The sequence below is a fragment of the Diospyros lotus genome, chromosome 13 (assembly GCF_014633365.1).
Source record: "Diospyros lotus cultivar Yz01 chromosome 13, ASM1463336v1, whole genome shotgun sequence".
Lineage (NCBI taxonomy): Eukaryota > Viridiplantae > Streptophyta > Magnoliopsida > Ericales > Ebenaceae > Diospyros > Diospyros lotus.
Genome location: NC_068350.1, coordinates 39471235 through 39482179, shown reverse-complemented (window position 1 = coordinate 39482179; position 10945 = coordinate 39471235). Strand labels below are relative to the sequence as shown.

At 35.8% G+C, this 10945-nt stretch overlaps 1 protein-coding gene across 1 annotated transcript; it reads right to left on the bottom strand.

Moving 5' to 3' along the window:
• Positions 1 to 1475: 1475 nt before the first annotated feature.
• On the bottom strand, positions 1476 to 7829 carry LOC127787911 (non-structural maintenance of chromosomes element 4 homolog A-like). The gene is made up of 7 exons (XM_052315977.1): positions 7442 to 7829; positions 7188 to 7268; positions 6671 to 6923; positions 6482 to 6572; positions 3505 to 3721; positions 3319 to 3410; positions 1476 to 1871 (listed from the first exon to the last, which is right to left on the bottom strand). The coding sequence occupies exons 1-7, from the start codon at positions 7602 to 7604 to the stop codon at positions 1617 to 1619; spliced, it is 1152 nt and encodes a 383-aa protein (XP_052171937.1). The 5' UTR covers positions 7605 to 7829; the 3' UTR covers positions 1476 to 1616.
• Positions 7830 to 10945: the final 3116 nt, after the last annotated feature.

The following is a 10945-nucleotide window of genomic DNA, read 5'->3' as shown; positions in this document are numbered from 1 at the left end:
TGGATTCCGCGCGCCATTTAAGAAAACCTCAGCAGCCCTAATAACCTTGTTACTTATTGGAGATGTTAATGCGGCCGGACCGTCATAGCCCATCGGACCAGGCCTGGCCTGTGACAGCCCACTAGTGTTGGGCCGCCCAACTCTCCCGCTCTGGGAGGCTAGGTAGGCCTTATCCAAAAAGGACTACGGGGCGTGCCCAACATAGCACCTTAATAACTCTATTCTTTCTTTCTTTTTTTTTTTTTTTTTTATAACTCAAGTTTCAATCTTCGCTCAAATAATCCTGAGACGGGTGGCTTTCTCTCTCAATTTATCTATCAGGTAAATTTGAATGCAATCACAATCTATACATACATAAATCAGAACATTCAATTTATATCTCTATATGAGAGAAATGTCATCACAAAAATTTAATCATTTATATTTTTTGAAAAACTCCACATGCTTTACCGATAAATCATGTTCATAGAGACGAATCGATTTGATTCATGATATAGTTTACTCATCTAATTTCATCAATCCAACAAAAATTCCTTATAAGTTGCTTTTTTAGGGAGTGGATGATGAATTTGGTACTTTCGATGATCCAATTAAATAGTGTAATTGGCTTAATTTGATTTTTTGAGCAGATTAATTTAGTTTTGAATTTAAAAAATTAGATCTAATAGGAATCGACTTCGTTATGAGTTTAAGTAATTAAAAATATATAATATATTTTATAAATTTAGTAGTCATTTGGTACAACTTATTTGTCACTATTTAAACTAAATTGCCAACTACTGTGTAGTACTTACGTACAAATTCTTTATTGTGCATTGAAATTATTATATAACAAAAATTTAAGATTAATAAATATTATATTTAATTAAAATCGAAAAACAAACCGAATCAACTGACCTTTTATTGGGTTAGATTAGTTTGATTTTGGGTCCGACTCTATAGACTTGATGGAAATTAATTTAATATAAAGTTAATGGCAAGCCCGATTCTACCCACCCATAAATACTCCTAATTTTTACTATTAACAAGATTAGTTTTTGGGTCGAGTCTCAATTCAACCCATTCAGACCAATGTTCAGAACATTCGACACAACATAAATATGAAACGACACGACACTTCATATGATTTGTATACTATTACAAATATATCCAAATTTACTTAGTACACACAAAAGACAATGGCTGCTCTCTCATTCATTAAAAGAACTTCACTTTCTACCCGAATATAGTGTTTCAGATGACAGCATGTCCTGTTTAGACCAAATATTTTCCAATGGAGTCTGCGGAAGTTGCCATCAACACATGATCACTTCATTCAAGCCAGAAAAGATTATAGAAACTCAACAATGAATATAAGGGGCAAAGTCCACCTGACTCAAGTGGTTCAAGCCATTTTTAAAATAGACAAGGATGTAGTAAAGGGGGGCAGGAGACCAAAACAGATAGAACCAAACCACCCTCCCCCCCCCCCCCCCCCAAAAAAAAAAAAAAAAAAAGTAGATACCAAGAGAAGAAAAGATTCTGAAGACAATAATGTACATGTTACTATATACATTCTTGATGCCAACCTAAACTCCAGTTCTGGATTGCCTATGAAAATTACGTCTGCGTTCACGTTACCCAAGCTTACGCTTCCCCTTACGAATGGCTGCAGCCCTCCCTGCAGACTCATCACCCCCTGGGGAGTCTTCCACAACCGACTGTTCCTGCAAAACCAGGCCACGGTTTCGAGACAATTTTCTGATTGGGGTTGTGGGTCCAGTTTGTTGAGTTGCTACCTCTCTCTGGTCAGCCTGGGAACCGTTCTCTATGTTGTCTTGATTCCTATGCGGCATCAACTCTTCTCCAGCCTCAACAGAGTTTATCATCAACTGTGGGGTCAACAAGCTACAGATTAGACAACAATCTAACTTAACTTCACTAATACTGATACTTATGGAGTAATTAAATCCTCTGAACAAAATTAACAGGAAACACCTTCAAGCTCAAAATAAGAAAAATCGTTGTATTGTGTGACCATTTAACATTAAAAAACACCTAAAGTGGTTTTAGGGTGTCAATTGGTCTTTAAAACTTTGTACAATCCCCAGATATAGATGGGAAAGAGAAAAAGCATACGAGCAAAATGGAAAAGGAGATATGGACACGTGGGGAGATTGACAGAGAAGAATTAGAAGATTAGTAGAACATAAAGTAACAAGTTGAAGAAAGGAGACCCAGTAATCTGCCAGAGAGAGAGAGAGAGAGAGAGAGATTGGATGTGGATTGAAATGGCTATTGCTGACAACAACAAAAAAAAAGTGGCTATTAAGAGAATCAAATGGAAAAGTCTCAAATCAAAGTCTCTTAGTGATGGAATGAAGAGGTGCAAGAGAAAACCACAACTAGGAAAAGCGGGTTGACTTACAGAAATGACATAATGAAAAAACACAAAAACACATAAAGAGGTATAGTTCAGAAAAAAAAGAAGCATGGTCAATAGCTTATGAAAATTCATACCAACTTGACACAAAAGATGCATATAAACTAGCTAAAACAAAAGAAAGAAAGAAAAGAGGGAGCGCCCGGGGGCAGGGGATTTGAGTCTAGTGAAAAGCATAAAAGACAAAAAAACCAAAAAAGTAGTAAAAGAGAAGGTGATCAAGGAGAGATGGAAGGACTATGTCTCAAATTTATTCAATGAAGGCGGAGAAACAAGTGTTATGTTAGAGCATCTTAATAACTCTAAAGAATATGGGAATAAGAACATGTTTTCCGGACAAATATGAACAAACATCAAAAAAGGAGAATATTAGTAAAGCAATTGGATCAAATAGGGGGATATGAAGGCTTGATATTTGTCGTATATAGTAAGATCTATCATGGGGAAATACAAAGAAAATCCAATAACATTTTAAAGCATAATAAAAGCCTAATTCTAATAATATGGCTGCCTTCTCAATCTTCATTCTCCTTGTTTGAGTAGAATTCACCTCCATATTTTATCCAAAAAATAAAAAGAATTCACCTCCATAGAATAAAAGCAGTGTTATTACTTCAAATACATAAACAAAAAACCATGTATGTATTGCCGCACACAAAGAAATAAGGGGTAGACTATGGCCAGGAATAGTTACATATTCTGCTTCCACTTTTAATCTATATCATTCAATTTTACTACAAGTAGAACTTCTCAGCTCATAGCCAGAAACAGTAATTTTGCACACACTGCCTGAAACTCAAATGCAGAATGCTTGCATTTGTCCATTTTCTATGAAATTGGAACAAAAAAGGAATGCTTCAATATGGTCATTTAATGTTCAGATGCATTTAATATACCTTCCAATCCCTGAAATCAAATCTGAAAACAAAATGGCAGTAAGAAACCTCCCCTGAGGCAACAGCATTAGCAGCAGGAGAATTCCTTGGAGCTGAATAGAAAATATACATATTCACATCAAAGAGATAGGGAAGCAGCAGATATAAAGTGAAACTTGGAATTGAATTGGTTGTAAAGAAACTTACAAACTATATGCAATCCTTTCTCATCTACAGATATTTCAGCCCGTCCATCTTTGACCAGAAAAGATAGAGCAAATATATTTTCAACTGTCTGAGCAAAGGAGTTTCTGTTCAAGACTAAACTTTCAAGCCTCACCCTTCTTTTCTTCCTCAAAATATCAAACATAGTTGCCATATTCTTGTCTGTGTCTGATCTCTCTTCTGTGAGTGTATCATCAAGCTGCAAAGATAAAAATCCATGTAAACTAGTAAGATTTCAAAAAATAAATTAAAGCAAACAAAAAGTCAGTAATACTGGGAGTTAACCAGCCATATAATTTGATACTACAAGAATATAAAAATAAGCTCTCAAGTCATTTTTGATTCTCTTATTCCCAAAACTTTACCTTAAAACCAAGCATAAGTTTGACTCGGCTCGAGTCAAATTTTACCTTAAAATTTCCTCTTTGGGGAATTTTGCCCTTAACGAGTCCAAATTATCATTTTGCTTGTGTACAATAGTTATCCTGTGAAACAATTCCACTAAACTTTTTGGTCCACACTGAATCACATCTCCCATGGGATTTCTTAGTCAAATAGTTCTCCATACAATATTTATAGAGCTATATCTGCCCAAATCAGATACTTTCCATTTCTGGCAGTCCCATCGCTCCCCTTTTATGTTAATTTTTCATATGCTCTACAACTCCAAGCATTTCAATAACCTCAATGCGCTTACAAAAAGGGTTGAGATATCACAGTTACCAAAGGCACAAGGTGCACTGGGGCACAAAGAGTTCTTAGAAAAGAAGCACAAGGTGCAAGGAACAGGAGCACACCTCATGGATGCAAAGCACGCATTTCTTCTTCTTTTTTTCTATAAAATATTTATACACCATTATTTTCAATATATATCTATAAAGAGGTAAATGCAAACTCATAAAATCAGAAATAACTAACACTATAATAACAACTAATGTTATTTCAACAAAGTACTAGAAAGCTAAAAGAAAAATAACACAAACAACTTAATTGAAAAACAACATAAAATCAAACTTTTGAAATGGGAAACACCATAAAAGAAGAAATAACACTGAAAATAATAAAAATTAGTTGACATAAACAAGAAGTTTCACTGTATAAATTAAAAAGAAGTATATCCATATCATGGTAGTCAAAGGCAAAAGGTGCCCTTAAGGCACTATGATTTTCATATCGCCTGAGGCATTAGGTGCCAAAAAAGCGCTTGCTCGAGCAAATCAAAGCACTAAATTAATTAAAAAATTAATAATAAACACATGTAATAAAAAAAAAACAATCAAATAATGAATATAATATAAAACATCTAAAACATTCTGAAATACATATTCTTTTAACATTTTTCAAGAAAAGACATAAAGTGTAGCATCAGATAGATGAGGTTGAGTTTCCTTTTCTCTACTTGATCTCTCATTTTTCCTTTTCCTATTAGATTTTCCAAGACATTCGTGTGCCTTCTCTGATTTCCACAGGCAATGATATTTTATTTTCATTTTTTTTTTCCTTTGTTACAGCCCAGGTGAGCACCCGAGGGCCTCAATGCCTGAGTAAAGGAGCCTCACTTGGCAGTATGCAAGGTGCCTTGTGTCACCCAAGCAACTAGGTGAGGACCTCTCTCTCCTTTGACTACACTGCACCATATAAATTTAAAAAAGAAAACAAAACTCACCCCGAACCCATCCCAAAGCACCCAAACCTTACTCCGCCCACATGTGATCAAAATCAAAATAATATTTAGATATAAAGAAAATTGCAACATCTAAATTAATATATCTATAATTAAGATTAAGACATCTAACAAAAATTAAGATTTAAAATCAAAATAATATTTTTAATGTACTTTGATCTGTTACAAACTTAATAATTTACTTACAAGTCAAAATATAAATAGTAATATGAAATGTTAATATCTAAATAATGCATATAATATGTGTGTGTGTGTGTGTGTGTGTTCAGGTTTGCTGCAGGAGAAAACCCACTCTGAACAAGGCAGGTTCACATAGTTACAAATTGTGATCCCTACCACATGCACAAGTTGTTCATCAACTTGTGAGAGTTTCAGACACAACAATAATAATAATAATAAAATGAAGAAGAAGAAGACCTCAAGTTTGCAATTGAGTCAGTTTGTTGAAGGAGTTTTGATTCACCAGAGGAGCCGACAACAGTTTTCTTAGGAGCAGTCATTGAGTTGTGTTTTAACTTTTCTGCTGTGACATTTAGTTTGTTTTAACTTTTGTGGGTTTAACAAACATAAGGGGCATGAGGTGAACGCCCCATGCACCTAGCCATCACTTTGTGGATAGCGTTGTGCCTTGATGTTGAAGAAGTGTGCAATGCTGCACCTCACACCTAGGCACGTCGTGCCTATGATAAATGCAAGGTATACAGTCCACGGTCCATGTGATGGGATGGCTTGGCAGTGTAGAGGGTGCAAATACAGAACACTGGACTTGGCAAGTGGACCAAAATAACAATGGACTTGGCAAGTGGACCAACATAACAATGGGTTCTGTATTTGCACCCTCTACACTGCCAAGCCTTATGCCAAGCCATGTGATGTTATTTTTAACTGTTTAGAAAAGAAAGATAGAAATGAACTACATCGTTATTTTGTTCCACTTGCTAACTTGATTCATGAACTCCCATCAGTGAACAAGAAAAAAAAAAAGAGAGAGACTACACTGTTAAGAGTATTCATGCAGTGTCCTTTCCTTCTTGTCCAATAGTTCTTCTATCAGCATACCACTAACAGGAAAGGTAATAAGACATATAAATTCAATGTACTTTCTGATACAAAATAAACCACCAGCAGGAAATAACTATCATCAAAGCAACCACTAGCCACAGTTACACACAAGTAAGAAAAAGAACCAAGTAATTTGTGTAGCCACAGAAGGTTGCTTGCACCATGGATTCATTCTTAAAGAAAAATTATAAAGTTTGAAATAAACCTGCTTACCTCTTCAGGCTGAGCACTTTCTGTTGGTCTCACACGTTTTCTATGAACAGCAGCCTTCCTTTGCTTTAGTTCAGTATTCATGGGTCCAAGCCTACAACAAACATGCAGAGCAACACGGTTAAATTTAAGTTTAAATTGAATATTAAGATTAAAAAATACATAATATTATTTATGCTACTAAATGCATACATCGTGCAGCATCCAGGAGCTCTTCGGAAAACATGAGAAACTGCAATACCAATATCCTTCCAACACACAGTGTTCCTTGCATCACCAGTACTGCTACTTGCCCCATCTTGTCGTCCAAAATGTTTAAGCAGAGAGCTTACAAAATCTGATGGGGTCGTTCCTTCCTTGTTATGTGTTTTAACAAAGCTCACCAATGTGTTTGTAATATCCCAAAGCGCTTCAGCATCAGCAACTTGTTCCCTAGGTTTCTGTACTGGAAACCACAAGGAAGCAACATTGAAGATTTTAGCCACTCCTTCAGCAAGAGGCTTGGTAAATAAACAAAATGGATACGGATGATTGATGAATAACCAAAGGTAACATGCAGCTTTACAGGGAGTGAAAAAATATTTCTTCCTTATCCCCGTTTGATAGGTGAAACATATGGGATTAACTTGGGTAGGCAATGATCAATTAAGATTCTTCCGGGTGATGCCATGTTATGATTTCAATACTCATGAAGAGAGTAGCATCTTACCCAGTTGGTGCAAGTTCTCCACTTCATTGATGATTGAATTGAACTTATCAGAATCAACCTTCGATATGTCATCTCTGTCATCTGCAACGACCAACACATAAAAACACTAATTTAATTGACGAACTCTACATGCTGATATCATCAGTATCCAAGTCGACAAATATGTGCGTGAATATAAACAAACGGAATACAAATTTACAAACGAACCTCATACAGAACAATAAGCAAAATTAAGTGAAATTTCGTGAAATTACCACTAATTAGGTTCTTCACAGCGAGGTAGCGAGATCGAAGAACTCTACGTTCAACAGCAGCATCGGGCCCCGGAGAGTCTTCAACAGCATTCTCCGGCATAGCTGCTCCGCTTCTGATTCTACTACTGCCTCTTGGTTCGCCTTCTCCTCTGGTTCTGGCCATGCTTGACTTTCGAAAATCTCACCTATTACAGAGGAAGTGACGAACCGAAGCGTGAAAACCCTAGAACCTGAATCTAGACATTGAACGTTGAGGATTAAGAAAGCAAAAATAAAATTTGGCAAAGTTGCAGTGGAAACCCTAGAAATCAAATAGGGAAACAGGAGCGGAATGGAAATCCCCAAAGTTCAAAAAAGAGATGAAAATTGCATTTTGGAGCGCGCTTTGTTTTGCCGCCCGACCTTTATATATAGCCGCTCGATTAGTCGAAACTCTGATAAGCATCAATCATCTGTACGGTTTGATTTTGAGGTACGGCTGGATTTAAAAGTGTGGATAGCTATCATACTACGTGCGGTACATCTGATCATAAATTTTTTTTGAGATAATTTCTCTAATTTTAAAAACAACCACCTAAAAACGATAAATTACACAAATCCATCTTATAAATAGAGCTGTCAATTTTGAACACGATCCAATTACACGACACGACACTGAATTAAGTGAGTTATGATTGTGGTTAATCAAGTTCGGATCATAAATAAGTCAACCCGTTTATAATATGATTATTTTCGTGTCTTAAATTAGTCAACCCATTTAACCCGTTTAGACACGTAATGACCCGTTTAATTAAACGTGTTAACGGATTGACCCAAACACGTTAACACGATTATATACGAAATGACACATTTAATTAAAAGGGTTAGTGAGTTGATCTGAACACGTTAACACGATTATACACAAAATAACACGTTTAAAACTAAATAACACGTTTAACATGTGACACAGTACAACCCGTTTAAATTAAATAAGTTAAACATGCTAACAGGTGACACAATATGTTTAGTTAAAAAGGTAAAACGGGTCGTGTCGTGTTACATATTTAATAAACGTGTCGTGTTCGGATTAACCTGATACATGTTATACATGTGTCTCAACACGACACGATTATGATCTGCCAACCCGTATTGCCACCCTTTCTTATAAGCAAATGTTTAATTACAATATTATTCTTCTATTTTTAAAAATGATTTTCAATACCAATGAGTTTAAATGTTCGTACCAATTTACCCCTTACTATTTGATAAGTGTGACTTCTTTTATAATACCCAAGATGCCCTTAAGTTAAACATTGTTTTTTTATTCTTTTCTTATTTCTTGTCAATCTTTCTTCATCTTTTTTGTATTTTTCTATCATCAATTTTTTCCTTAAACTTTCTCTTTTTTTTTTTTTCCTTTTCTTTTCTTACTCATGGTTGAACTAGGTACCTTTTTTATCAAAGTAATTCAAGCTTTTTAAAAGTATAATATAGGTTATTTTAGTGCTAGTACTTGAATATTGACTCTCATTGCTAATAAAAAATAATTTTTTTTCTTTTTAAGTAAAAGAAATATATATAAATAGAAAAAAAATATTGGTACACAACACAAATTAGAGCATACCTTAAAGACAAAAACACATAAGTGAAAACAGGCACCCAAGATCCACACGCAATCGGATCAAAACAACATAGTAGGAAAACAACGAAGGCACATGCAATAAAAAATAATGAACAACTCCCAGTGAATTCAACTTCAAGGCGAAATGCGCTCCAAATCATGCCATCCTGATCAACGAAAAGACCAAGAACAAATAACAAACATAAAAGTAGCCACAGAAGAGCTGCCAAGCTAACAATGTGTACATAGAGAAAACTTAGGACAATGGATGATATGCATGTAAGTGTTATCAAGTAGTCCTGGGACACATACAGGAACACACACTCAGGGCTATAACTAGGATTGGCAATAAGCCGAGTTAGGCCCAGTCGAGCTCAGCTCGATTGATTTTAGCTTGGCTCATAACTCAGCTCGAGCTCGGCTCGATGATGAGTACGAGTTGTCTCAGCTTAGCTCGGCTCGAAATTGACTATTAATTAGGGCTGGCATATTCAAACACACGATTTTGCTATAACCCAAACTTCAAAACACGTGTAATAAACCATTTGTGTTAGTATGTGCATATTTTATTTGGCTCAGACTTGATCTTGATCTATTAATTAGACTACTCTCAATCTTAGTTTTCTTAACCAATAAAATATTTGATTTTAGCTTGATTTCATGGTCTTTCACACACTCAAAAACAAATTAATTATATTTGAGATTGAATTATCTAATCTGATTAAGATTATTTTTTAAAATTAAATAATAAGTTCAATCACAATTTGGGATAACTTTTAACAATCTAGCGATCAATCTCGATAAATTTATGGTGAACCTTTTTTTCTTGAATTTTTGGAAGACAATATGTGGGAATAATTCTAATCCCTGTGAATTTATTTAGGGTAACTATTTTTTTTTTTAGGATAACTATTTTTTGAACACTATCTAACAAGTATAAGGGAGAGCATTCGGTTATAACTGATCGAATTGTCAACTCTTTTACCAACTGAACCGAACCTACCATAGCCCACTAACCGAGCCGAACCGAACCGATAAAATATGCTAACCAAAAAATCGAAACTGAAATAACCGAACTTCACTAAAACTTACTGAATGGGTGAGCATGATTGGAGGGAGAGAGATGTAGTTGGGGCGGTGTTGGCCTCTGCATAAGAAGGAAACAAAACGCCGGAGACAAACGTGAATGGCCAGCCCTTATTCGGTTCAGTCCTTCATCTTTGACTGTCATGTGGCCATAAGATAGAAAGATAAAGAGAGATTGTCGTGAGGTGGCGGGAGGGGATTAACTGTCATGAGGAGGCGAGAGGAAGGCGACGAACCGACTAGCGCTGGTGAGGCCGGAGGGAGGGGGCGACGGACCGATTGGCGCTGGTGAGACCGAAAGAAGAGGGCAACGAACTGACTGAAGCTGGCGCGGGCGAGAGAGAGAGAGAGAGAGATGGGGATGTCTGACATCCATGAGGCTGAGAGGTTTGGGTTTGGGGAGAGGGAGAGAGAAGTTTGGGAGGGAGGTTGGGGTGAGGGGAATAGAAAGTGTTAAGGTCACGTGGGTGGGGGGAAACCGTAGGCAGTAAAATAAAACCATGGCAGTAAGGGAAAATAATGGACGGTGGAAAAAGAATTCGGTTATTTTGGTTAACTAAAATATTCGAATTTTTTTATAAATTTAATCGAATCGATTTTTAGCTACTTAATTAACCAAACCGAACTGACTGATTCAGTCGGTTCGGTTAAACCGAAAAAATACACACCCCAAAAACAAGTATACTTCATTATAAATACATGATTACGTCTAAACTATTATAAATAAATGAGAATCTCTAATATAGAGTAAGCGTTATTAATTACAATCTTTATTTTATTTATCATATATTTACTATTATTTCACATTTAAGTTGGGC